Source organism: Nematostella vectensis, chromosome 4, assembly GCF_932526225.1.
Source record: "Nematostella vectensis chromosome 4, jaNemVect1.1, whole genome shotgun sequence".
Lineage (NCBI taxonomy): Eukaryota > Metazoa > Cnidaria > Anthozoa > Actiniaria > Edwardsiidae > Nematostella > Nematostella vectensis.
The window spans coordinates 17287985-17315573 of NC_064037.1; the positions used below are offsets into that span (position 1 = coordinate 17287985).

General features: G+C 41.2%; 4 protein-coding genes and 1 long non-coding RNA gene across 5 annotated transcripts; 2 read left to right on the forward strand and 3 right to left on the reverse strand.

Moving 5' to 3' along the window:
• The first annotated feature begins 267 nt into the window (after positions 1 to 267).
• LOC5511335 (mediator of RNA polymerase II transcription subunit 16) lies at positions 268 to 13651 on the forward strand. The gene is made up of 24 exons (XM_032380592.2): positions 268 to 430; positions 537 to 647; positions 795 to 854; positions 1258 to 1366; positions 2301 to 2396; positions 3277 to 3414; positions 3834 to 3933; positions 4071 to 4157; positions 4898 to 4966; positions 5037 to 5111; positions 5466 to 5575; positions 7499 to 7674; positions 7849 to 7913; positions 8113 to 8262; positions 8479 to 8595; positions 8925 to 9036; positions 9309 to 9430; positions 9581 to 9664; positions 9885 to 9988; positions 10228 to 10342; positions 11668 to 11766; positions 11973 to 12041; positions 12485 to 12692; positions 13147 to 13651. Exons 1-24 carry the CDS (start codon positions 381 to 383, stop codon positions 13271 to 13273), a joined length of 2553 nt encoding a protein of 850 aa, XP_032236483.2. The 5' UTR covers positions 268 to 380; the 3' UTR covers positions 13274 to 13651.
• On the reverse strand, positions 1731 to 2753 carry LOC116617668. Its single transcript, XR_004295833.2, has 2 exons — positions 2553 to 2753; positions 1731 to 2416 (listed from the first exon to the last, which is right to left on the reverse strand). It is a non-coding gene; the product is annotated as an uncharacterized LOC116617668 (long non-coding RNA).
• Positions 13652 to 13923: 272 nt separating the features above from the next.
• On the reverse strand, positions 13924 to 15879 carry LOC116617665. Its single transcript, XM_032380597.2, has 4 exons — positions 15631 to 15879; positions 15248 to 15520; positions 14556 to 14792; positions 13924 to 14155 (listed from the first exon to the last, which is right to left on the reverse strand). The coding sequence occupies exons 1-4, from the start codon at positions 15823 to 15825 to the stop codon at positions 14024 to 14026; spliced, it is 837 nt and encodes a 278-aa protein (XP_032236488.2). The 5' UTR covers positions 15826 to 15879; the 3' UTR covers positions 13924 to 14023.
• A 7580-nt stretch (positions 15880 to 23459) lies between these two features.
• On the forward strand, positions 23460 to 24612 carry LOC116617666. The gene is made up of 3 exons (XM_048726706.1): positions 23460 to 23487; positions 23821 to 24186; positions 24512 to 24612. The coding sequence occupies exons 1-3, from the start codon at positions 23463 to 23465 to the stop codon at positions 24610 to 24612; spliced, it is 492 nt and encodes a 163-aa protein (XP_048582663.1). The 5' UTR covers positions 23460 to 23462.
• Positions 24613 to 25239: 627 nt separating this feature from the next.
• On the reverse strand, positions 25240 to 27214 carry LOC116617664. The gene is made up of 4 exons (XM_032380596.2): positions 26967 to 27214; positions 26584 to 26856; positions 25886 to 26122; positions 25240 to 25472 (listed from the first exon to the last, which is right to left on the reverse strand). The coding sequence occupies exons 1-4, from the start codon at positions 27159 to 27161 to the stop codon at positions 25341 to 25343; spliced, it is 837 nt and encodes a 278-aa protein (XP_032236487.2). The 5' UTR covers positions 27162 to 27214; the 3' UTR covers positions 25240 to 25340.
• Between the last annotated feature and the right edge of the window lie 375 nt (positions 27215 to 27589).

Here is a 27589-nt window from a genome sequence, read left to right on the forward strand (position 1 = left end):
GGAATTTCAGCCAATCAACTCGCATTGTTTTTTTTAAACGGAAGTTAATTTTTTACTAAAATTGGGTTCGTGGAAACGACGCTAATATTTCGCATATTATTTCGTTAAAGTAAAAGAAATTCCATTCTTTGCGTTATCGCATTTGTCTAATGCCCTAGTTTTAACAACAGAAAAACATGATTCTTCACTATCAAATAATTTTTCGACGCACGTCACCCCCTCTCCTCCTCCCCTCCCCTCTAAACCCACAAGAAAGAGGCCTTAGTATATGTGAAGGCTTGGTTACATTTCAGGCAAGATGGCGGATCCGTCTTGTAATGTCCGTAGCAGTTATTTGGGTTTCTAGTTTTTGACGAAGGTCGTAGTATCTATGTTTTGTTATGGATCTAATTTACAGCACTGTCTGGGACACAGTTAAACCAACGAGAAGGTTTGTTCCTTTAATACTCATTAAAATCGTCTACCGAAAATAAGGTGGTACAATCGAATGCAAGTGTTTTATCTCGTAATTATGGGTTCTTTCTTTCTTGTTATAGCGAGTTATGTGGGAAGGTTGCACTGTGCTGGTCATGTAGAAACCTTATTGCTTTCACAACTGGTCATAGAAAGATCTATAAGCAAGCAAAGAGTAAAGACAAGACAGAAAAGTATGTTTAAACCAATCTAAATCAATGAATACATAAAAACACAATCAGTCAAATAGATAATGTACACAGTATGTGATGTGCTTTTCTCATAATTGATGATACTATTTTTAGTATTTTGTACATGTCTGCTATTAAATATTTTTACAGGCAGCATTTCTGCAATGCAATTCACATTGTGGACCCTGATAAACCATGGGATGTATACAGGTGTGTATAGAAACCTTATGGATATCTCAAACTCAATACCAAGACCGCTGAACAAAGTGTCTGTATACTCAATTGTAAGTTAGAAGTTGATGCCCACATACGAGATAGCTGACACATTTTATTTGTAAAAAAAGATTCCAAAATTATCATATTTATCCATCCAAAACCATTATGAATTATTGCTAAGAATTTTGATGTATTGTTCTAGACTTGGCACACTATAACAAAGCCAGTCAATACTTCATTGTAAATTTACAATCAAATAAACCTTACGGTAGCGATGAAAAAAGAGAGCGATTGACAGCAAAAGCTTTTGATAAAAAAAAAAAAATTGGCACAAATTGAATCACCCCTCTAGCTTTTTGGCCTGGTGTCTTTACATGTATTTTTTTGTTTTGCTTAGTTTTGAGTCGGATCATGAGCACCTGATCCAGCATCTGCTGTGGGACGGAACAGGCTCCAGGCTGCTGTCCGTGGATGAAAGTGGAATGTGCCGACTCTGGGCCATGAAGGTAAAATTCTTGTAAGCCACTACACATTTCATTTTTTAGTCATGTCTAGAAAGCATTTTTTAATCTCTTGCTTCATAATGTTATATGGACTCTGAAATCATGCCAAATTTCATCTTCTTTTTCTAGACATGAAGCTAAAACTGAAAATATTGACAACCAATACTGACAACCAATATGGCTATTGCAAATAAACATTCTAGGGTAAAACTATCATTCAATCATTCAGTGGAAAACATAAAATACAAAAAATATAATAAAATATTGTGAGCATTTTATAACTCAATAAATTGTCTGAATCTGACTCAAGGGTCAGGCAAACCTCATAGGTAACTTTACTCTAACTCTTACTTTTTTATTTTTTAGATTTTTGAATATTTTAAGATGTGATAACATTCTCTAGCAGCTACTGCACACTAACTTTTGCAGTACACACTCAGTATGCAGTACATGGACAGTCACATTTTTGTACTTTATGTCAACCTGACTGTAGTTTAAATTGTGAAATGCACAATGTGCTTTTATTTTGAGACTATCAAGGCTATGGGAGCCTATAATACTTTTAGTGTTGTGTTAATAATTAATATAAACCATTTGCCACAGATTATCAGCATTTTTTAGTGCCCCACTATTACAGACCCACTTTTACTAAAACTTAAATGGGGTGTCCATAATAGTGTGTGTTGACTGTGCATTTAAGCACCCTCTAGCACAGCTCACCAGTATAATGCATATGAAATGAAATGATTGTAGATTATTAAATGTACATTTTGAGTTTATCTCAGATTCAAGCACCATCATAAATGTGCCCTATAAATGACTGAAAGCTACATGTTCTAATGTTGCTAAGCTCACCTGGGCTTGTCCTATGTCGCGTGTCTGTCTGCAGAAACGTTTTGTCGACAGCTGTATACTTATGGATGTTGGTTTATTTTAGGATTACCTTCTAAATGATTGGTACCAGGTGGCAGAGGCAGATGTCGGTGAAGGGGAAAGTCTCGTGTGTATTTCTTGGATTGATAGTGGGCTCAAGGTGAGCTTTTCCTTGTATAGCTTAAGGATAGTGGAAAGGTTCGTAAGAATTTTTTACGCTATTTTCGATTACTTTAAATTTCACTTAATGACAGAATTTTATAAAAAGTTCTAAAGCATCACTTGTAATCATAAGAGAAACACAATTTTTACTCACAACAAGCATGCGCAGAGGCTAGACTAATCCTCTTAATCCTGTTAGAACGCCTTCGAGGAATGTTGAATTTTGTAAGGCAAATTAACTTCCAACCAATCCGATGTATTTTGTTCTTTGGGAGAAATATGTTAGCTTATTTTTGTTAATTTGAATTAATTCCCAGTGCAAAACAGCTAACTTCCCTTCTTATCACTGGGGAGCTTGCTTGTGATTGGTTGGCACTGACTGGATTATTGACAGATTGCTACATAATTGCTCTGTTTACATGCTATGAGTTTTGCTTCAATCTGCATGCTTTAAAATTGGACAAACAGAATTCACCATAGAAAGTTCATGTTTAAAACATTGTCTTGGTTAATAACTTGGTATGAATATTGTGTCTGTGGTTTTCGAGAGTCCTTCTTTTTCCCAAGTTATAAACTGTTATGTAGTGAAGATTGTCATACGACTTAAAAAAACCATTTCCTTTAGAAAAAAACAACCAATCAAAATTCACAGACACAATTTTGGTGTGAGTTATGTGCTGATTTATACCATGTGGTTGAGCTGGCTTCAGGTGGTAACCCTGTGGTCCAATAGCTTAATATGTATATTTTGTCACTTTTCGGGGTGCATCATACAGTATTGACCAATCACTAAATGTAGATATATGGTTGTATTTCAAGTTTATTCAGCTAAAAATGTGCCAGACTGTGTGTACCAATGGTTGTGCTTTGTTGTCCAGGTTCATTTTATTGAGGAACAGCATGCAACAAGCAAAAGGTTTGAGGATCATTTCAAGCCAAGTCTCAACAAGCCTCCATTCACTGAGTTCGGGGGAAAAGCCCAAGATGGATGGATATCTATCTCAGAAACTGGACTGGTTGGTTATTAAGTGATGTTCGCACATCTCTTTGATTCTTGCATGAATGCATCCTATGATCTGATTTTTTGATGCAGATGTCTATATATAATTTGAAACAAGAAAACTGCAAATTTCCTTGTGATGATAATAATTCCCTTTGGGTAGAGCTTATTGGCCAAAAAACACTCATAGTATTTCCCAGTCCCTGTTGATTAATTAAAAGGCTCTGTCTGAACTCATTCCACCCAGGATGACAAAAATCAGATAATACATTGTTTGACATCCTCTAGAATGTTTGCTGCCCATTTTTAGGCAAAAGAAGCTTATTGAGGAGGCAGGCGAATGAGGTCACCAGTTCCCAAAACACCCTTGTGCTGTGTTCATCTGTAAATGCACACCATGGTTTATTTCTTTCTTTTTAATTTTTCTGGAAATAGATTTGTGTCACAAAGCTAAAACCCAAGACTCAGATAACAAGGAAACAACTTGCACCTGTCAGAAGCCACGTGGCTGTGTCTGACCTTGCATACACCAGCAGTGAGTACTCATTAGAACAGGGCTGAAATTTGTTAAATCTAAAGTGCACTAGAAGGGGGGTAGATTTTCTATAGATTGGTTAAAGTAGACAGCGAAAAATACTTCTCCAAGCCCTAAAGCAAAATCTTTTCTTGCAGATGGTAAAGTGATAGTTGCTACCAACAATGGAGATAAATCCACATCTGTCCAGTTTTACAGAGTTCAACTGAAGACAGGGCCAAAGCGTATCCTTTTAATATTGGCCATGTATTGAAGATTACAGGCCCTTAGGCTGGTATAGGGTGGAGTGATGGGATAAGCCACATTTTCACTAAGTCACAAAAGATTTTATCAAAATACACCTTGACTTAAGTGTCAAGAATGTTTTTTTTAGTTTTTTGTAATGCTGATCTTAAAGAAACAACAAGAAAGTTGGTATGGGGATTTGCCTTGGCACCTCCAAGTCTACTGGTCTGAATTAGTATTTTTGGCAAAAACACATTTGTTCTCTGATATAAATAAGTGAAGAAAAAGATATTTTTTATGCTTCCCATGTCTTTAAATTAATAAAGTATCCATACCTGTCTACTGCATTTGGCGTGGGCCTTAAGATTTTGGACCTCTTCTCCCACTCTCCCGCATTAAGCACCAAATCACCTGCTTTTTAGCAAAAAATCTTTCGACTATTGAAAATTGAAGTTTTTCCTATTTTCTTTCAGTAATGAACAATAATAACCCCTTGTATACCATCATTTATCGAACATGCATTCCAACTCTTTATTATGCGATTTTTGAATGGTAAATGTCTGCTGATTGGCTGAATAATAACAGTAAGCCATTTAGCTGCTTTAGCTTGTGAGCCCCCTGTGAGGATTTAGCCACCCCTCCCCCCCAAAATAAATCTACCCACCACTCCCCCCTAAAATTTTCAAGCCTTGAGATTTTCTGGGGTTGACAAGTATGCAGTATCCTTGACATCTTTTAGATTCCTGTCACATAGAATCTGTCCCTCTGCCATGCCTTTTCCCTCACTCAAGAGATGAACTTGAAAATTGTAAGTGTTTCCCTGGATGTATATATTAAACCTGTTTGAGTGTTTAATTCTTTGAAATTCTTACTTCCAGTTGCTGATTATGCTGTCACTGATATACAGTTTCTGTTAAAAAATTCTGGTGAATATGTTCTGGTCTGCACTACAGGTAACCCATATCACACTTTTTAATACAGCTGCTTCACATAGCTGTCAACCCAACTTAGACGGAAACCTTGTGAAATTGGGTGAAATACAGTTAATATGGGAAATAACCCAAGAGAGCTGATGCGGGTGAATACAGACAATGTATGAACATTTTCACATTAGGCTTGTGATGAGGTCCAAACTTTTGTGACACCGGCCTAATGTGGTGAGTTGACAGCTATGTTTTTATGAATTGCACCAACAGTGCTTCATACAATGTAGGTATTAATAAATGAGCAAATACAAGTTACATACAGTAGTACAGTAGGAGACTATTAGTGAAATGATCAGTGATGGTGTATAATCCTATCTGAAGGGCCATTTGGTAGCTGCATCAAACGATGGGACATGAAAAAAGAAGGAATTCAACTCCACCAGAAATTCCAAAACTTCCAGTGCAGAGCTTGCACCCAACCACAAACATTTGTAAGTGATGTTAGGCCAGGGATTATATAACATTTGTAAGTGATGTAAGGCCAGGGATAATAAAACATTTGTATGTGATGTTAGGCCAGGGAATATAAAACATTTGTAAGTGATGTTAGGCCAGGGATTATAAAACATTTGTAAGTGATGTTAGGCCAGGGATAATAAAACATTTGTATGTGATGTTAGGCCAGGGATAATAAAACATTTGTAAGTGATGTTAGGCCAGGGATTATAAAACATTTGTAAGTGATGTTAGGCCAGGGATAATAAAACATTTGTAAGTGATGTTAGGCCAGGGATTATAAAACATTTAGAAGTGATGTTAGGCCAGGGATTATAAAACATTTGTAAGTGATGTTATGTCAGGGATAATAAAACATTTGTAAGTGATGTTAGGCCAGGGATTACAAAACATTTAGAAGTGATGTTAGGCCAGGGATTACAAAACATTTAGAAGTGATGTTAGGCCAGGGATTATAAAACATTTGTAAGTGATGTTATGTCAGGGATAATAAAACATTTTTAAGTGATGTTAGGCCAGGGATAATAAAACATTTGTAGGTGATATTAGGCCAGGGATTATAAAACATTTTTAAGTGATGTTAGGCCAGGGATAATAAAACATTTGTAAGTGATGTTAGGCCAGGGATTATAAAACATTTTTAAGTGATGTTAGGCCAGGGATAATAAAACATTTGTAAGTGATGTTATGTCAGGGATAATAAAACATTTGTAAGTGATGTTAGGCCAGGGATTATAAAACATTTGTAAGTGATGTTATGCCAGGGATTATAAAACATTTGTAAGTGATGTTATGCCAGGGATTATAAAACATTTTTAAGTGATGTTAGGCCAGGGATAATAAAACATTTGTAAGTGATATTAGGCCAGGGATTATAAAACATTTGTAAGTGATGTTATGCCAGGGATTATAAAACATTTGTAAGTGATGTTATGCCAGGGATTATAAAACATTTTTAAGTGATGTTAGGCCAGGGATAATAAAACATTTGTAAGTGATATTAGGCCAGGGATTATAAAACATTTTTAAGTGATGTTAGGCCAGGGATAATAAAACATTTGTAAGTGATGTTAGGCCAGGGATTATAAAACATTTTTAAGTGATGTTAGGCCAGGGATAATAAAACATTTGTAAGTGATGTTAGGCCAGGGATTATAAAACATTTGTAAGTGATGTTAGGCCAGGGATTACAAAACATTTAGAAGTGATGTTAGGCCAGGGATTATAAAACATTTGTAAGTGATGTTATGCCAGGGATAATAAAACATTTGTAAGTGATGTTATGCCAGGGATTATAAAACATTTGTAAGTGATGTTATGCCAGGGATTATAAAACATTTGTAAGTGATGTTATGCCAGGGATTATAAAACATTTTTAAGTTATGTTAGGCCAGGAATAATAAAACATTTGTAAGTGATGTTAGGCCAGGGGTAATAAAACATATGTAAGTGATTTTATGCCCCCTCTTTCCTGAAGGTTTTTCTCTCACCCCCCCCCCCCCCCCCCTATAAAAAGTACTGGATAAACATACACCCCATAGGGAGTTCATTTTAACATTTTAACTAAAGTTTGACCAAGCTTTATTGTAATGTTGAACAAACAGTGTTTTATGTGGTGTGTCTTTAGTCTGTGGTTTCAAAGCCTGGTATGTTGCTAGTGCTTCACAGCACCATTTCACCATATTACTTTTGGCTTGGCTAGCTATATGATAGTGCCCACAATGAAACCACATGCAAAAGAAACATAGAAAATATGAGTTTTATTCAAACTGCTGGAGCTCCCTTGACCATCCCTAGAAAGGAAGATAAAATATCAGCATTGATAAATCCCACCTGACTAAAAAAGTTTCTTCATTTTCTGTGAAAAAATCTCAACTGAATGCATTGCTCATTTGTAGAGATGGTCCTGTGTTGCTACCTATATAGATGGGGCACAGATGACAGCTTTAGCGTTGCCACGACTTCCCTGCAAGGTGGATGACTACCCTGGCATCACATATCCCAACAAGTCCCTTGCCGTTGGCCTGGACAATGAAAAGATACAAGTGCTCAAGATAGAGGCCAAGGCTGAACGGTAAAGAGTCATCTCATTAGCTACTCTTTCAGTATTTTCTCTTTGTTTTTATGGATTAATCTTCAAATAAGCAATCCAGAAAGACAACTTTATGTTTGGCATACCAAATTGAATCATTGAAGAAGCCATAGAAGTTGTAGTTGCAAATAAATTACATCATATTATATTTTCCAGACGCTACCTGTTGCCTGTCGGTGCCTTCCACCTGCAAACAAAGCTCCAACTTGACAGCGAACAAGGTACGTTTTGCTGTAGTTTCTTTACTTATTTTGGTAGAAATAGGGAGTAGCAGTGGCGCTATTGAAGAAAGTGAAATATACAAGGTCAAATGTAATCCAGTAACTACGGTAACCGAACTGTCACTAAATCACATGCACACTACTCTTATAAATAATTTATGAATAGTCACTGACGTGGCAAAACTTGTTTGAAACCCAGCACACAAGAAGACAGCTAGTGCACCCTACTCCACCTCTCAACATGGAACAGGTGTCATGGCTGCCTTGTGGTTCTCCCCGGCTTGCACATGCCTCGCGGGCGTCACCACCACTGGCCATCTCTCACTCTTTAAGTTTCAGCATGCAACAGGTAAAATTATTTGCACCCTTAACTGAATTAAACATGGTAAGCAGGCCAACTCATGATATATTTCAGCCTTAAATGAATTGTTTTCAAAGAAATAACTGAGATACTTCAAATCAAAGTTTAATGATAAAAAAAAACTTATCAATGAAGAATGGTTTTTTTTCAAGGTTTCCCACAAAAATACTTTTGTAATTTTAATTGTGTTTCTTATCAATACAGAGGTTGTTGATAGAGCTCGATTCAAGAGGAATCTTGTGGATTTGTTTGAGTATTGCTTGATAACGGGTTGGGACTGGTGGGACGTTTTGATTGCTGCCCATATAGGAGCACCTCAAGGTAGGACTCTACCCTGGACATGGATTCCCATGCTGGACGACCCCTGATAACAACCAGCTTGCAAACAATTAAATGCACCGTATGGAGAAAACGCTCAATAACAACAACAAAATACTAACAAGCCGGTTTCCTGTGTTCTGTCTTTAACTGTTATGAACTGATATTAATTGTAAATTTTGGCTACTTTGTCCTGCCCAAAGTAGCGTTTCTTCACTTTATTGTATTACTAGTTGTTTTGTTGCATTGTTATTATTGTATTATTAGTTTGTTTTTCAAGCATAAGCACCTGTCGTACAGTAAACTTGTATCTACCTCCCACCCTTGTATAGACACTATCGATGGAGTGCTGAAGCAGCTCTTGGATGAGTTGAGTTACCAACACCCAATCAGCCAGCACATGATGGTGGCCAAGACAACAGCACTCAAGGCCAGTCTGTACAGGTAGGCGACTGAACTCTGTACTTTGCTCTCTATGTCAGCGTGCCTGCTCGTTTCCTGGGATTAAGAGGTTAAATTGTCCCTTATCACACTACATTCTCCTATATAGTGGATAACATAAAATAATTGCTATTACCAATAGATAGTTATTCAACCAACACGCACACTAGAATCTCATCCATATAACTAGGATTTCTATGGGCGATTTAGGGAGCACTCATCCTTACCTTAGGCCTGAGAAATCTCAAGACACTAACGCGTTTGATTGTTTGCAGATGTACCAAGGATGGTTCAGGTCAAGCTATGGACTGCTATGCTACACAGTTTCTCTTTGCTGTTGCACTTGCCTTAAGATCCCTGCCTTACTGTTCTCAATCAAACATGGAATTCCTTACGAGTATGTGGCTGTACAGTGCTGTTATACTTTATGTGACTTTGTATCAGACTTCTTCTGTACTCACGAGGCTTGGTGGTTGATAAGAAACATTTGACAATCAAATTCTGGATGTTTTTTTAGTAACGATTGCGTTATTGTTTCTGCACATAGAGACTTGTTCACGGGCTCAGGCGGATGCTGATATTGACAAGGTCATTGCAGGCTTGGAGAGCGAACAATACTCTGTAGACCCTGGTGAGTAGGTATAGCAGCATGTATGTGTATCTGTTGCAGGCTTGGAGAGCGAAAAATACTCTGTAGACCCTGGTGAGTAGGTACAGCAGCATGTATGTGTATCTGTTGCAGGCTTGGAGAGCAAACAATACTCTGTAGACCCTGGTGAGTAGGTACAGCAGCATGTATGTGTATCTGTGGCAAGTTGTAAAGCAGACTTTCTTTCTTTATTATGTCCTAGAAACTCTGACTGCAATGCATTCGTTAATAAAGTGGATAGCTGACCTGGCAATGTTCATAGTGGCTGCATTCACCACAAGACACACAAAGGGCTCCGTGCCTGGCGTAAGTCATCAGTAAATGTCATGCTCACTAATGGTAAAACAATAACATGTCTCTTTTAGAAAAGTGATGTTAACGAAGACGGACAGGGGGGCGGGGTGCTGATAATCTTTAAAAAGCCACAATATGCTGCGAAAAATATAGGAAAAAGAGAGAAATAGCTCATCCTGGGGGACTTTTATCTTAAATAAATGGGAAAATTGTATGAGCAAAACAGTCCAAGTTTGATATCTTACCATCAGGTGAGCCTTGGGCGAAACGCAGAAGTACTCGGCATTATCCGTGAGATGCTGGTGCTAATCCGTATATGGGGTGTGGCAACGCCTTCAATCGTACCCTCCATCACTCCTTCAGCAGGTACGTCAAACGATCCATCACTACTTCTGTGGGTAAGTCGTACCATCCATCACTACTTATGCGGGTAAGGCGTACCATCCATCACTACTTCTGTTGGTAAGTCGTACCCTCCATCAATACTTCTGTAGGTAAGTCGTACCCTCCATCACTACTTCTGTGGGTAAGTCGTACCCTCCATCACTACTTATGCGGGTAAGGCGTACCATCCATCACTACTTCTGTGGGTAAGTCGTACCCTCCATCAATACTTCTGTAGGTAAGTCGTACCATCCATCAATACTTCTGTAGGTAAGTCGTACCATCCATCACTACTTCTGTGGGTAAGTCGTACCATCCATCACTACTTCTGTAGGTAAGTCGTACCCTCCATCACTACTTCTGTTGGTAAGTCGTACCCTCCATCAATACTTCTGTAGGTAAGTCGTACCATCCATCAATACTTCTGTAGGTAAGTCGTACCATCCATCAATACTTCTGTAGGTAAGTCGTACCATCCATCAATACTTCTGTAGGTAAGTCGTACCCTCCATCAATACTTCTGTAGGTAATTCGTACCCTCCATCACTACTTCTGTGGGTAAGTCGTACCCTCCATCACTACTTCTGTTGGTAAGTCGTACCCTCCATCACTACTTCTGTTGGTAAGTCGTACCCTCCATCACTACTTCTGTGGGTAAGTCGTACCCTCCATCACTACTTCTGTGGGTAAGTCGTACCATCCATCACTACTTCTGCGGGTAAGTTGTCCCTCCATCACTACTGCTGTTGGTAGGTCGTACCATCCATCACTACTTCTGTTGGTAGGTCGTACCATCCATCAATACTTCTGTGGGTAAGTCATTCCTCCATCACTACGTCTGTGGGTAAGTCGTACCATCCATCACTACTTCTGTTGGTAAGTCGTACCCTCCATCACGACTTCTGTTGGTAAGTCGTACCCTCCATCACTACTTCTGTTGGTAAGTCGTACCCTCCATCACTACTTCTGTGGGTAAGTCGTACCCTCCATCAATACTTCTGTTGGTAAGTCGTACCCTCCATCACTACTTCTGTAGGTAAGTCGTACCATCCATCACTACTTCTGTGGGTAAGTCGTACCATCCATCACTACTTCTGTTGGTAAGTCGTACCCTCCATCACTACTTCTGTTAAGTCGTACCCTCCATCACTACTTCTGTGGGTAAGTCGTACCCTCCACGACTACTACCTTTGCCTAACCAATGTGTTATTTCTCTGCATTGGATTGTACAATCAGTCCTGTTCACTAGCGCGCTGTTTCGTTCGGAATTGCTTACCTTTTCTATTATGTCGCCCACCTTTTTGCAGATAAGAAAGACTCACTCGCCCTCCTATTCACCATCATCACAAAAATGTGGCATCACAGCAAGTCTACAGAAAGCCAAGAGATCGAGGAACGCCTGGCAGGTATTTGTCTTTCTTACCCTTTCCCCTCGCTATGAGTATTGTTAATTAGTAATTGTAGGTATCGTTTTGTATTTTTTTATGTTTTGTATTTTTGGTTAGTAAAGCTGAGTATTCAACTGCAGTTGGTAGATATGCTAGTAAGAAGTTTTGCCTTGTTGTCTAGTAAAGCTGATTTATAAATGAAATCTCTTGTGTTTGCTTCCCAGTGGAAGCTTCGCCATTACTGCCCAACCAGCTGTTCCTTCAAAACATGAAGGCACCAACTCTGAACCGAGGTATGTTAACAGAGAAGTACATCTCTCCATTTCACTCTCCAACTCCCTCCCTCTCTACAGACGTTCAACCAACTCCCTCCCTCTCTACAGACGCTCAACCAACTCCCTCCCTCTCTACAGACGCTCAACCAACTCCCTCCCCCTCTACAGACGCTCAACCAACTCCCTCCCTCTCAACAGACGCCGAAAGGCTATATGCACAATATACTTTGTGCATATAGCACAAAGTTGTTTTATTTTTTTTTTCATTTTTTCATCAGTCTCCGTCTTCCTTCCCCTCTCTGCCTCCCCCTCCATACCCTCTTTCTCCCCTTCCCCTCTTTGCTTTTCCTTTCATCGACCTCTGTCCCCCTTCATTACCCCCTGCCTCCCCTCCCTTGCTCTCTGCCTTCTCTTCTTAATTCCTACACCTTCCTCCTCCTTCCTTTCACTTCTATATTCAGGCATCTCTGGTAAGCCGGTCAGCGGTCAGGTGAAGCCAGCCTTGTACCAGTTCAATGTATCTCCTACTGGGCCCAGTGTGTGTCATAGCTACAACCCATTCGCGTCCGCCATCTTGCCTGTGGTCCCCGACAGTCCATACTTCTTGGACGTGGTTGGCCGAGTCTTTATAGACAGCAGTCCGAATGTACAGCTCAAGCAATGTACCAGGTACTATTTACTAGAGGTAGAGGTACCTTATCGACAAGGGCCTGATTGTACCAGGTGGAGCTTATTTACTAGACGTGGCCAAAACTTCGATACAAGTTATTTACGTAGTCAATACCTTATTAACAATTGTTCGAATGTGGAACTCGGGTATTGTTCAGTTACAAATTATTAACAAGACATAGTCGATACCTCAATAGACAAGGGCTTGAATGTGGAACTCAGGTAGTACACCATGTACAAGAGATGTTTAAGCTCGGGATTATTACAGTTATTCGTGACACGGCCTAAAAGACTCCCTGTACAGAATTAAACACCCTTAAGATAACCACGGAGGACATCACCACAAAAGAAATGACATATGATATAGCCGATAGCGTTGTAATTGCAGAAAGCTGGCTTGTAATTGATATATTTTGACGTTGATATATTTTGACATGATATATTTTGACTTAAGGTGCAGCTGTGTATCACAGCTCAGAGGCAGCGGGACCAACCTCGCAATGAAAACATGGGACCAGCGATGGGTGAGATCCTGTGTATGCGGCGGCACCTGGAAAAGGTACACTGCGCCACAACCCTGAACCCTGTCTACGGGATTCAGTACATCATACGCAAGACCCCTGAATCGTATACGGGATGTAGTACGCATGCAAGAACCCCGAAACACCTTCTACGGGATTTAGTACGTCGCGCAAGAGCACTGAACTGTCTACGGGATTTAGTACTCGGAAAAGCCCTGGACCACCCTCTACGGGATTTAGTACATCACGCAAGAACCCTGAAGTTTTTGTGGGATTTAGTACATCCGGACTAGGTGCTTAAGTGGGGACTGGTTGCGTTGTTTCATTAGATATTCCAAGAAAAATCAACGTAAAGAGAGCAGCTTTTAGCTTTTCGTTGTATATTCTCGAAACAACCAAATCTGAGATTTGCTCTTACCATTAAAAATATTCATACAATTCTTTGTTGTTGCAATTTTGCCCAGAATGAGGCTATTGGCACGCGCACGAAATCGGTTTGCACCTGCTCACGAATTTTCCCCATCTCACACAGTTTGCACTAGCCTGCCATTAGCTTTTCTAGTTTATTTGTTTTAAACTCTTACGAAGTAAAATTATTATAAAATAGACTGTGTATGGAAAAAAATGGCATTATTGCTCGCAAGAAGGTGATCGTTGGAATTTCATTTTTTTTGTAAACAAATGCAAGCTTCCAAATCATGAAACAACAGTTTTTCAATGCTCTTTTTATTATTGCACGATCATCTACTCACAATATACAAAGTATACTGTTCTCACGCATAACTACATTGACATGAATGTCGTTCCCATCTAGTTTTTACAGGCTTTCCCAGCTCTGCGCACGCATCTTTTGACGGCACGAACGCAGACCGCTTGACGCCTGCAGTCAAGACGTGCCCTCAGAAAACACCTGACTGCAATGACGCGGCACCTACGCAGGGCCTTGGGAGAGAGAGAAAAACAGATTACTTGTTACTTTGCATAAAATTTTTCTCTTAAACCTTTCCAGCCTTATAATCTTCACAACCATATGCAATTGTAGAAAATCTTAAAATATCGAGTTAAAATGCTATCTTTATGGCATTCGCAATAAACCCTGACATATTGACAACAATTATCTTGTTAGTAAATATGTTTGTCCTGAGAAAGAAATTTTTATTTTTGTATGCTTATTATTATGCACGTTTGTATCTAGAAGTGTGCAAGGGGACGCACCTCCTTAGATCACCAACAAGCTTAAATCTCTTATTGGAAAATAGTCAAATATTAGTCTTTTCCTATATGATATCTACGTCTGCGCACTTCATCCCATCTTGGTTGTGAGATGTTTATTAGCTCGTACCTTGATTTTCCCCTCTCCAGGCTTCTCTGCCTCTTCGTCTTCCTCCTCATCCTCATCCTGCTCGTCTTCCTCATCTTCAGCCCTGTCTGCCATGGCGTCGTAGTACTCGTCGGCTTTCTTGGGGCTCTGGCCGTTCTGCAGCTTACGTTTCATGCACAACACGAATCCTCTGGCGCATGGACGGCAGTCTTTGGTGTTATTGCATCCCTTGCCCTTCGCTGCGGCTATGCATTCACGCTGCAAGTCAAGATATATATACCATAACTAGTGATGAGAAGATTTTTACAGCGCGAGAGCGTAGTCTCGTAGCAAGCGTTTTAGTGTGTTGAAAAAAAAAAGCAAATAGTTCGACATCGACGTCGTCATCTGTTTCTCTTAGATTCTTTCTCTGGAAACACGGAAAGCTTTCTACGTAGGATGCGTGAATTCAAAAACTTTGAAAAGAGCACCTTCACCAAGGGTGAGCTAAGAAATTATGGGGATTTTTAATACGGAGAATCGTCAGATTTTGAGCCATATTTCTTTGTTTCTCCCGAATCCTAACTGTGCTACGTTATTGGCTAAAATACCGGAGGAATGGAATTAGAGTCACACACGGGTTTTCCGCCCTGAAATAGTAGTAGGGTACTGAAGAAATGATAGCAATTATAGAGTTATTGTAAAAGGATTTTAAATAAAGATGAATTTCTCACCAGAGCAGCTCTGCTTCCCAGTTTTTTCACTGCTGGTTTCTTCGCTGGTGCCCCTTCTTCGGGGACATCCATCTCTTCATCTTCCTTCTTGGCCATCTTTTTCTTGTGCATTTTCTTCACACGGTCCACCCAGGCAAGGAAGCGGCGGCAGTGGTATACACCCTTGACGATGCAGCGACAAGCAAAGTACTTGGCCTTGCACACTTTCAAAGAGACTTTGCAAGGGGCCTTGAGTTTCACCAGACATCCCACAAGCACGCGCCCGCAAACTCTCTAAGAGATGCATAAAAAGGAGACAGCTCTACTAGAGGATTCCAGATAACAGTCTTAGCTGTGTACAACAGAGTTTTCTTTCACAGACTAATCGTTCCTGTCCAACTTACCCTGGCTCCCATCCTCTTCAAAGCCGCCTTCTTCTTCTCCATCATTCCGGGATCTTCCTCGTGCCCGAGCACCTCATCTTCAAGGCTTCCATCGTACAGGAAGGCAGCAGAAGTGTCATCTGGGGCCGATTCTTCTTCAGCTTTAAGCAGGGCCACGGAGGCCGCGCAAAGCAGCAGAACGAGTGTCAGCTTCATCTCCACTTGTTGGCTTTTGGATATGTCTTCAGAGGCTTCAAGCAAGTAGAGTGATTAACGAGCGTCAAGGAATCATTTATATAGCAACTGGGCGCGTTAGATGTTTGATTAGCTGCAAGCGAAAGACAAAACTTCCTGCAGAGCGGTGTTATGAAATCATCTTCTCGTATAGAACAAGGATAAATTGATTGCACAAACAAACCACCCTTTACTACCATATTTACAAACGGACTTCATAACCTTAGATAACTTTATCAAGTTGCATGTCATTTTTAATCCTTTAGAAAAACAAATCACGCTTTGGGTAGACATCCAGAACTGCGCATGCGCATATTCATTGCTAGAAAGTATTCTTGTTTTTGGTAGTACTGATTTGGCTTGAAGGGAATATTTTCACAAATCTTTTTCGCTAACTAGTTCAAGTCTCAGGTTACGTTCTTCTTTGGTCAAAGAGCTGTCAACACGGTGCTGTGGGAAACATATTTACTTTATGCTGCTGTTCACCATAGCGCATCTATTTTCGATCTCGAATGACTGGGGCAGAATATGTGAGGGTTGATGGATTGTGCCACACAGGGATACCGCGAGATGGACCTCAAATCTATGCCTAGTTATAGCAAATTTCTATACCTTTCGAACTCCTGTTTCCGCTTTTTTTTTACAAAATCGCACCTAAATCTCCAATATACTTAATTTTTAGCTGAGTTTCCAGGATTTTTATCCAGGTGATGAGTCATTTTACACTATGCCTCCTTTTTGGTAGTCGAGGAATCCGTAATCACCATGATGTTAATAACAATACATCGGTTGCACAAATTATGTTGAGTGCATCAAATTCGCGCGAAACGCTTTTGGCATTGCCATTGAGTAAAAAAATACAAACATTCAATAACATCTTCACGGTAAGTTATCAAAAGCAGCACCCATTTCTGATATTATAAAGATGTAAATTGAAAGATACCTTAGTGACTGCTTAGTTACCATCCCTGCTTAGAGGAATTTTCTTACGAGATATTAAGTTCTCAAATATCTGGGCACACGGGTTGGTGACAGATAGCACAATAATTATCCACGCGTGAGGTGCATAACGTTTTTCTGTTTAAATATTTAAAAAAATGTAAAGAAGGCGATATTCTTCCGGGCATTTATTAAAATGCCCTTCCTGCGTAGCCTGTATGTGAATACTGCTTGCTAGAAGTCGGGAAAGGATTTTAACTGTTATGCTACAGGTTCATTCCCATTGTGAGCCTGATATTCCACCCTTCGCTAAGGAGATCACACCCATTGTCAGATACCATTTTTCATCTTTTTCTCATAAAACGATTTCATTAAGGATGTTATTGAAAACACAAATATAACAGGATTGCACAGATATTTGTGTACTTAAGATTTTTCAGAAAATCAGATAGAAATACCCTCTAAGGAACACAGGAACACAGCAAAGGCGTATTCATTCGCTTACTATTGGAGATTTTTTCGGTTTGGTTCGAATTTCTGAAAACAAAGTTTAGGTAGCGGCACATTGTAACAATTCGGGGAGAAGACTGCCTCGTACCCAGGCGTTTACTAGCGTGACCGGACTAAGCGCGCAGTGGTATCTCCCGTTGACCCTTCCCTTGTTCCTTTGCGCCAGCGCTAAACCTTCCCATGGCCCATTGCGCTCACTTGTTTAGTTTTCAAGTTTTTACTGACTTAAGACGCCTGGGTACGCGGCAGGGGAGAAGTGATGCCACAGAAAACACGGCAGGCTACTAGCCTTCCCACGATTTCAACATGGATTAATAACAATGATGATTTTGCTGCAAATGTGTCGGGCAACATTGACAATGTTAGTGTCATCGTACAATTCAAAACAATGAACAAAAGCTACTTTCTTTCAGAGGGGATTCGTCATCATTTATTTTCACACACACTTGTTAAAAATACATATACTTTTCCCTCTACCTAAACTCAACCTCTGATACACATACCCTCGTACCCTCCGTCACTATTTCTGTGGGCAAGTTGTACCCTCCATTACTACTTCCGCAGATGAATCTCAACCTCCATCGCTACTTTTGTGGATACATTGTAGCCTCATTCATTACTTCTGCAGATAAATCGTACCCTCGATTACACTCCCAGTGTAGTTGTGCCATCCATCACTACTTAGTGGGCAAGTAGCCACAATGAGCAGCTAACTTCATTGATTGATTGATAACTGGCTCATGAGTGCTTACTGTACGACCCTGGCCTTGAAGTCGTATTCCAATGGGCAGCAAGAAAACCTTTGCCTGAACCAATGTTATTTCACTGAATTGGATTATACAATCAGTCCTGTTCACTAGCGCGCTGTTTCGTTTGGAATTGCTTACCTTTGCTATGATGTCACCCACCTTTGTTGCAGATAAGAAGGACTCGCTCGCCCTCCTATTCACCATCATCACAAAAATGTGGCATCACAGCAAGTCTATCGAGGGTGCTTAGGGTGGCTATTCCCCACGGCTCTGGCCACCTAAATCCTGTGTAACTACCTTCACGTGGTGCACCTGTCCTTGACAAAAAGTTACACTAGGGACCGAGTAAGGGACGGTATATTCCCTTTCTGGGTAGGTGGAGCTCGTTAGCCTTGGTTGGCAATCCACCTAGGGGAAGGAAAACCCTGATTCCAAACCTCCGCTGCCTTGCGGCTATACCCGGTCTGGGAAAGGCTTCAGGAGTCAACCTCGAGGAAAAATCTGGGAGTAAACCTTTGTTACTTCTTTGGGCGGATGAGCTTCGAATAGGTCAACGGCCAGCACCGGCGGATCTGATGGTCAACCCGGCTTCAGTTTCCGGCAACAAGTTGCAACGAGTTGTTTCTGCGGCCATCCCAGCTATGCTGGGTTGTCGATAAACAGGACCTCTCGCCAAGGGACACTACCCTCGCGCCAGGTAGTGTCGTCATCAGTGGTGCAGCCTCACAGTTTTTATGGAAAGTCAATCTAGTAGTATTGGAGCTATGGCTACCGCATTCGGGGGAACCGATGCGCCACCCAGTGCGGCAGTGGCGAAAAATGGACGAAGACCGCACTCGGCTATAACTTCCAGAGCAATCGACAATCGTCAGTTTCTATCTTCTAGAAAGCAAGCTCTAACCCTTGGAGCTTGGAATGTCCGTACTACCAATGACGGCGATGGTTCTCTAAGACCAGAGCGAGCCACAGCACTCATTTGTCGTGAGCTGGAGCATGCTAATATCGATATCTGTGCTTTAAGCGAAGTCCGACGTCCCAACACTGGTAACATTGTAGAAAGGAGTCACACTATCTTCTGGAGTGGGGGAAGTGAGAGAACAGCCGGTGTCGGATTTGCTATCTCCAACAGACTTGTATCGCAAGGGATTTGTCCAACACCTATCAACGACAGACTTATGCAAATGCGTGTTCCATTGGAAAGTGGTAACTACCTCACCCTTGTTAGCGTATACGCTCCTACCATGCAAAGAACATCTGAGGAAAAAGAGGTATTTTACGAAAAGCTCCGTTGTTGCCTTCCTTCAGCTCAGAACAACCCTCTTATTGTGTTGGGCGATTTCAATGCTCGTGTGGGTCAAGACTACAAATCCTGGCCTGATGTTATCGGTAAGCACGGTGTTGGAAAGATGAACTCGAATGGCCTCATGCTCCTTGAGTTTTGCACTCGGTTGCAGCTAAGTGTCATGGGTACAATGTTTCAATTAAAGGATAGCTTGAAGAACACGTGGCAACACCTCCGCTCTAAGCACTGGCACCAACTCGATCATGTGCTAGCCAATCAAGCTGCTAAGCCTTTTATTAAAGTAACAAAGGTCAATCAAGCTGCCGACTGTTTCACGGACCACAAGCTTTTAGTGTCTAATTGTGCTTTTCCTTTGAAGCGCAAGAAGAATATCTCAAGACCCCCGAAAAAGCTAGACACTCGTCTCAATGACGATAAGAAAGTGAAGCTCGTTCAGTTTTTAGATGAGAAAATTCCTGCTTGTAATAACGATTTCGAAGATCTGCAAGATATTCTTCAACAAGCTGCAAACCATGTTTTCGAAAGGAAAAAGAGGATCCAAAACGACTGGTTTGATGACCAAGATGAGGAAATTCGAAACTTACTTCAAGACAAAACCCTAGACAGGCACTCGTTAAAAACACGTATTAGACAAATCAAGGATGCATGGTTTCAAAAGAAAGCTGAAGAAGCTGAGCATTTTTCTCAAACAAAAAATCCAAGAGAGTTCTATGCCACCTTGAATGCAGTCTATGGCCCAAGATCAAGAAATTCTCATCCTGTTCGCTCTAAAGAAGGCACTCTTTTGGCCGATCCCATAGAAGTCAAAGGTAGATGGGTGGAGCACTTTAGTGATTTGCTAAATCTCCCGAGTGATGTTGACTTAAAAATCGTGGACGAATTTGACCAATTACCAATCATGCAGTCTATGGATGATCCTGTTACAGACCAGGAGCTGGAAAAAGCCATTTCAAACACCAAACTTGGGAAGAGCCCTGGTTTTGATGGTGTCCTTCCAGAAGTCATTGTTTATGGTGGTCGCTGCCTGAGAGCTTTTCTTCTCATCCTCTTTAATATCATCTGGGCGTCTGAAATCATTCCTCAAGTGTGGAAAGATGCAATTATCACCATTTTATTTAAGAAGGGCGACAGAACCGAATGTGGAAACTACAGGGGGATATCACTACTAAGCGTCGTGGGGAAAATATTCGCAGATATCATCTTGCAAAGACTACAGCTGCTTGCGGAATTTATATATCCCCAGTCCCAGTCAGGGTACCGAGCTGGTAGGGGCACTATTGATGGCATATTCACTCTTCGTCAGCTTATGGAAAAGACCAGAGAGCAACGTAACAACATGTATATAGTCTTTATAGACTTTGTGAAAGCCTTCGACACTGTCAATCGTGAACTTCTCTTTTCGATCCTTGGCAAACTAGGATGCCCACCAAAGTTCATAAGTATAATAAAGAAGCTATATTCTGATGTTCATGCTAGGCTAATCGTAGACGGAGAGCTAACTCGTGCATTTGAATACAACTGTGGTGTCAAGCAAGGATGTAAGTTAGCACCAACTCTATTCGGCATCTATGCTGCTGTCCTGCTCTGGTTGGCCTTTAATAAAATTGAACACACCTGCAGCATCAAGATAAGATTCCGATTTGATGGTAATCTCTTCGATCTTCGCAGGCTCAAAGCAAAAACAAAAGTCCTTACGGAATTCATCAGGGAGGCACAGTACGCTGACGATATCGCCTTATTTAGCGATACCCCAGAGGGTCTGCAGTCTTTACTTACATCGTACAATGAACTTGCTAAGAGAATGGGGATGCGCATTAACACTAAAAAGACGGAGACTATGTGTATTGGTAATACTGCCGAATTTTATGTTGATGGCATTAAGCTGGTCAATGTTACTCACTTTAAATACCTTGGTAGTATCCTGTCAAGTGACTGCTCAATGAGAGCGGAGCTCACATCTCGTATACAAGCTGTATCATGTGCTTACGGTCGCCTTCGAAAGAGAGTTTTCGACTCACGTGATCTCACTGTACCAACCAAGATCGCTGTTTATAATCAATGTCTAATGCCTCTCTTATTGTACGGTAGTGAGACATGGACTGTATATCAGCATGAAGTTAGAGAACTTCGTACTCTGCAACAACGCCATTTACGCCTAATCCTCAAGATCAAGTGGGATGACTATATAAGCAATGAAGACGTCCTCCGTCGTGCAAACGTAGATGATATTGAAACAAAATTAGCTAGAAATCGTCTCCGCTGGCTTGGTCACCTCTGCCGAATGGACGATGACAGAGTGCCTAAGCAGCTGTTATTTTCGGAGCTAGAACACGGGTCTCGCCCAGTTGGTCGTCCTAAACTAAGATTCAAGGACATTTTGAAAAAAGACCTCAAAATTGGATGCGTCCTTGAAGCGTGGAACTATCATGTACATAATAGAAAGGAATGGAGGGCGATCACAAATAAAATCTGCACGTCATACGACAAAAGAAGATATGAAACCTATTTAAAACAAAGGGAAGCTCGCCGTAAAAGGGCGGAGAACAGTTAAATACAAACTGTGCTATACCCGTTCGCGGGTGCAGGCGCTTATATACAGCAAGTCTACAGAAAGCCAAGAGATCGAGGAACGCCTGGCAGGTATTTGCCCTTCTTACCCTTTCCCCATGCTATGAGTGTTGTTTGACAGTTGTTTAACATTGTACGTATCGCTTTGTATTTTTTATGTTTTGTAATTTTGGTTAGTAAAGCTGAGTATTTTACTGCAGGTGGTAGATATGCTAGTAAGAAGTTTTGCCTTGTTGTCTAGTAAAGCTGATTTATAAATGAAATCTCTTGTGTTTGCTTCCCAGTGGAAGCTTCGCCATTACTGCCCAACCAGCTGTTCCTAACATATAGATTTAGGCACTGCCTAAAAGCGGAGCCAGCTCTATTTGCCACTCTAATCTAGGGTTTTTTCCCCATCCCAACACCCCCCTCTCAATAACCACTAAAAAGACTAAAAAATAAGGTTGTATCTTCTCTATGTTTTTTTGTCTGTACATATGTATTTTTGGCTTATAATGTTAAATTTATTGGATTGACACTAATGTAAAATTCTTTACACGGTACCAATAAACTAATCTGTCTGTTTGTCAATAATTTTGTTGACAGTTACGGCTTTTATTCATTCAGATTTTAGGGAAGTATCAACACTGCAAGAGCATATTATGTTGGCTATAGGAAAGGAATGCGGGTTGATAGAATATAATTATACTAATGCACTAGTCATTTGAAACCCCCACCCCCACCCCCCTGGTCCCAGGGAAGTGTGGGGTTGAGGTGGGGGTTTAGAACACTTTTGAATGAGAATCTGTCCCGAGGAGGTGGGGAAATCGACTGTTTTCGACTTTAAGAAATTTCCCCACCCTAGAGGCTTGAAGACAAGTGAAAAGCGTCACAAATGTACTTTGCAAAAGTCAAGTCATCATTTCTATGTATCAGCATGTGGCAAGCTGCACCGCAAAATGTGCAAAAACGAATATGAATGATATAACCAACGCGACATGAAGATGATTTATTTTTCCATTTTTTTATTAACTGTTATCTTCATAGTTATTGGTACAAATGTACTCGCTGAAGTGTACTGGCTTATTTCAGATGACTTGTTGTCGGGTAGTTGCCTATAGTTTGCATCCCGAGGGGTGGGGGCATTTGACTGCTGTGTTGTCCTGAGGGGGTGGGGGCTTTTCTCTGTTTAGTACAGGGTCAAAGTCTAATCCCTCGCCCTTCCCCTGGACCATGGGGGTGGGGGTTTCAATTGACTAGTGCATAAACAATGAAAGAATATGAAAAACATTAATTTACATTTGCTTTCAGCCAGCCTACATAGTGAACCGGGGTAAATTCACCTAAGGAATTCACCTAATACGAAATTTGAAGCACCAAAGTGATACGGTAAAAAACACGTAAAAGCCGTGAGACGGAGTGGGGCCTGGGAGTTGCATGATTGACTGGGTGGATTGTGACACCGCAGGGTACCCGCGCGATGACCACAAAAACCAAGTCGCATAGCTATACCATATTTCTATACCTATGGGGCTCCGCGCGCGGCCTACGCGCTGGCTCCGCTATAAAACATGAAGGCACCAACTCTGACCCGAGGTATGTTAACAGAGAAGTAAATCCCTTTCAGTCTCCAACTTTCAGTCTTTAAGCCTTTCAGTCTCCAACTCCCTCCCTCTCTACAGACGCCGAAAGGCTATATGCACAATATACTTTGTGTAAATAGCACAAATTTTTTTTTTCATCAGTCTCCGTCTTCCCTCCCCCTCTCTGCCTCCCCCTTCATACCCCCTTTCTCCCCTCCCCCTCTTTGCCTTTCCTTTCATCGACCTCTGTCCCCCTTCATTACCCCCTGCCTCCCCTCCCTTGCTCTCTGCCTTCTCTTCTTAATTCCTACACCTACCTCCTCCTTCCTTTCACTTCTATATTCAGGCATCTCTGGTAAGCCGGTCAGCGGTCAGGTGAAGCCAGCCTTGTACCAGTTCAATGTGTCTCCTACTGGGCCCAGTGTGTGTCATAGCTACAACCCATTCGCGTCCGCCATCTTGCCTGTGATCCCCGACAGTCCATACTTCTTGGACGTGGTTGGCCGAGTCTTTATAGACAGCAGTCCGAATGTACAGCTCAAGCAATGTACCAGGTACTATTTACTAGAGGTAGAGGTACCTTATCGACAAGGGCCTGATTGTACCAGGTGGAGCTTATTTACTAGACGTGGCCAAAACTTCGATACAAGTTATTTACGTAGTCAATACCTTATTAACAATTGTTCGAATGTGGAACTCGGGTATTGTTCAGGTACAAATTATTAACAAGACATAGTCGATACCTCGATAGACAAGGGCTCGAATGTTGAACTCGGGTAGTGTACCATGTACAAGAGATGTTTAAGCTCAGGATTATTAAAGTTATTCGTGACACAGCCTACAAGACTCCCTGAATTAAACGCCCTTAAGATAACCACGGAGGACATGCCACAAAAGAAATAACATATGATATAGCCGATAGCGTTGTAATTGCAGAAAGCTGGCTTGTAATTGATATATTTTGCCATTGATATATTTTGCCATTGATATATTTTGATATGATATATTTATACTTAAGCTGTAGCTGTGTATCACAGCTCAGAACATGGGACCAGCGATGAGTGAGATCGTGTGTATGCGGCGGCACCTGGAAAAGATACACTGCGCCACAACCCTGAACCCTGCCTACGGGATTTAGTAAATCTTACGCAAGACCCCTGTATCGTAAACGGGATGTAGTACGCATGCAAGAACCCCGAAACACCTTCTACGGGATTTAGTACGTCGCGCAAGAGCACTGAACTGTCTACGGGATTTAGTACTCGAGTAAGCCCTGGACCACCCTTAACGGGATTTAGTACATGACGCAAGAACCCTGAAGTTTTTGTGGGATCTAGTACATCCGGACTAAGTGCTTTAGTGGGGACTGGTTGCGTTGTTTCATTAGATATTCCAAGAAAAATCAACGGAAACAGAGCAGCTTTTAGCTTTTCGTTGTACATTCTCGAAACAACCAAATCTGAGATTTGCTCTAACCATTAAAAATATTCATACCATTCTTTGTTGTTGCAATTTTGCCCAGAATGAGGCTATTGGCACGCGCACGAAATCGGTTTGCACCTGCTCACGAATTTTCCCCATCTCACACAGTTTGCACTAGCCTGCCATTAGCTTTTCTAATTTATTTGTTTTAAACTCTTACGAAGTAAAATGATGATAAAATAGACTGTATGGAAAAATTGGCATTATTGGTCGCAAGAAGGTGATCGTTGGAATTTTATTTTTTTTGTAAACAAATGCAAGCTTCCAAATCATGAAACAACAGTTTTTCGGTGCTCTTTTTATTATTGCACGCTTCATCTACTCACAATATACAAAGTATACTGTTCTCAGGCATAACTACATTGACATGGATGTCGTTCCCATCTAGTTTTTACAGGCTTTCTCAGCTCTGCGCACGCATCTTTTGACGGCACGAACGCAGACCGCTTGACGCCTGCAGTCAAGACGTGCCCTCAGAAAACACCTGACTGCAATGACGCGGCACCTACGCAGGGCCTGGGGGAGAGAGAAAAACAGATTACTTGTTACTTTGCTTAAAATCTTTCTCTTAAACCTATCCAGCCTTATAATCTTCACAACCATATGCAATTGTAGAAAATCTTAAACTATCGAGTTAAAATGCACACTCATGATATAATATTTTCATAGCATTCCCAAAAAACCATGACATATTGACAACAATTATCTTGTTAGTAAATATGTTTGTCCTGAGCAAGACATTTTTATTTTTGTATGCTTATTATTATGTACGTTTGTATCTAGAAGTGTGCAAGGGGACGCACCTCCTTAGATCACCAACAAGCTTAAATCTCTTATTGGAAAATAGTCAAATATTAGTCTTTTCCTATATGATATCTACGTCTGCGCACTTCATCCCATCCTTGTTGTGAGATGTTAATAGCTCGTACCTTGATTTTCCCCTCTCCAGGCTTCTCCGCCTCCTCGTCTTCCTCCTCATCCTCATCCTGCTCGTCTTCCTCGTCTTCAGCCCTGTCTGCCATGGCGTCGTAGTACTCGTCGGCTTTCTTGGGGCTCTGGCCATTCTGCAGCTTACGTTTCATGCACAACACGAATCCTCTGGCGCATGGACGGCAGTCTTTGGTGTTATTGCATCCCTTGCCCTTCGCTGCGGCTATGCATTCACGCTGCAAGTCAAGATATATATATACCATAACTAGTAAAGAGAAGATATTTACAGCACAAGAGCGTAGTCTCGTAGCAAGCGTTTTAGTGTGTTGAAAAAAAAAAATAAGCAAACAGTTTGACATCGACGTCGTCATCTGTTTCTCTTAGATTCTTTCTCTGGAAACACGGAAAGCTTTGTACGTAGGATGCGTGAATTCAAAAACTTTGAAAAGAGCACCTTCACCAAGGGTGAGCTAAGAAATTATGGGGATTTTTAATACGGAGAATCGTCAGATTTTGAGCCATATTTCTTTGTTTCTCCCGAATCATAACTGTGCTACGTTATTGGCTAAAATACCGGAGGAATGGAATTAGAGTCACACACGGGTTTTCCGCCCTGAAATAGTAGTAGGGTACTGAAAAAATGATAGCAATTATAGAGTTATTGTAAAAGGATTTTAAATAAAGATGAATTTCTCACCAGAGCAGCTCTGCTGCCTAGTTTTTTCACTGCTGGTTTCTTCGCTGGTGCCCCTTCTTCGGGGACATCCATCTCTTCATCTTCCTTCTTGGCCATCTTTTTCTTGTGCATTTTCTTCACGCGGTCCACCCAGGCAAGGAAGCGGCGGCAGTGGTATACACCCTTGACGATGCAGCGACAAGCAAAGTACTTGGCCTTGCACACTTTTAAAGAGACTTTGCAAGGGGCCTTGAGTTTCACCAGACATCCCACAAGCACGCGCCCGCAAACTCTCTAAGAGATGCATAAAAAGGAGACAGCTCTACTAGAGGATTCCAGATAACAGTCTTAGCTGTGTACAACAGAGTTTTCTTTCACAGACTAATCGTTCCTGTCCAACTTACCCTGGCTCCCATCCTCTTCAAAGCCGCCTTCTTCTTCTCCATCATTCCGGGATCTTCCTCGTGCCCGAGCACCTCATCTTCAAGGCTTCCATCGTACAGGAAGGCAGCAGAAGTGTCATCTAGGGCCGATTCTTCTTCAGCTTTAAGCAGGGCCACGGAGGCCGCGCAAAGCAGCAGAACGAGTGTCAGCTTCATCTCCACTTGTTGGCTTTTGGATATGTCTTCAGAGGCTTCAAGCAAGTAGAGTGATTAACGAGCGTCAAGGAATCATTTATATAGCAACTGGGCGCGTTAGATGTTTGATTAGCTGCAAGCGAAAGACAAAACTTCCTGCAGAGCGGCGTTATGAAATCATCTTCTCGTATAGAACAAGGATAAATTGATTGCACAAACAAACCACCCTTTAGTACCATATTTACAAACGGACTTCATAACCTTAGATAACTTTATCAAGTTGCATGACATTTTAAATCCTTTAGAAAAACAAATCACGCTTTGGGTAGACATCCAGAACTGCGCATGCGCATATAAATTGCTAGAAAGTATTCTTGTTTTTGGTAGTACTGATCTAGCTTGAATGGAATATTTTAACAAATCTTTTTCGCTAATTAGTTCTCTACAGA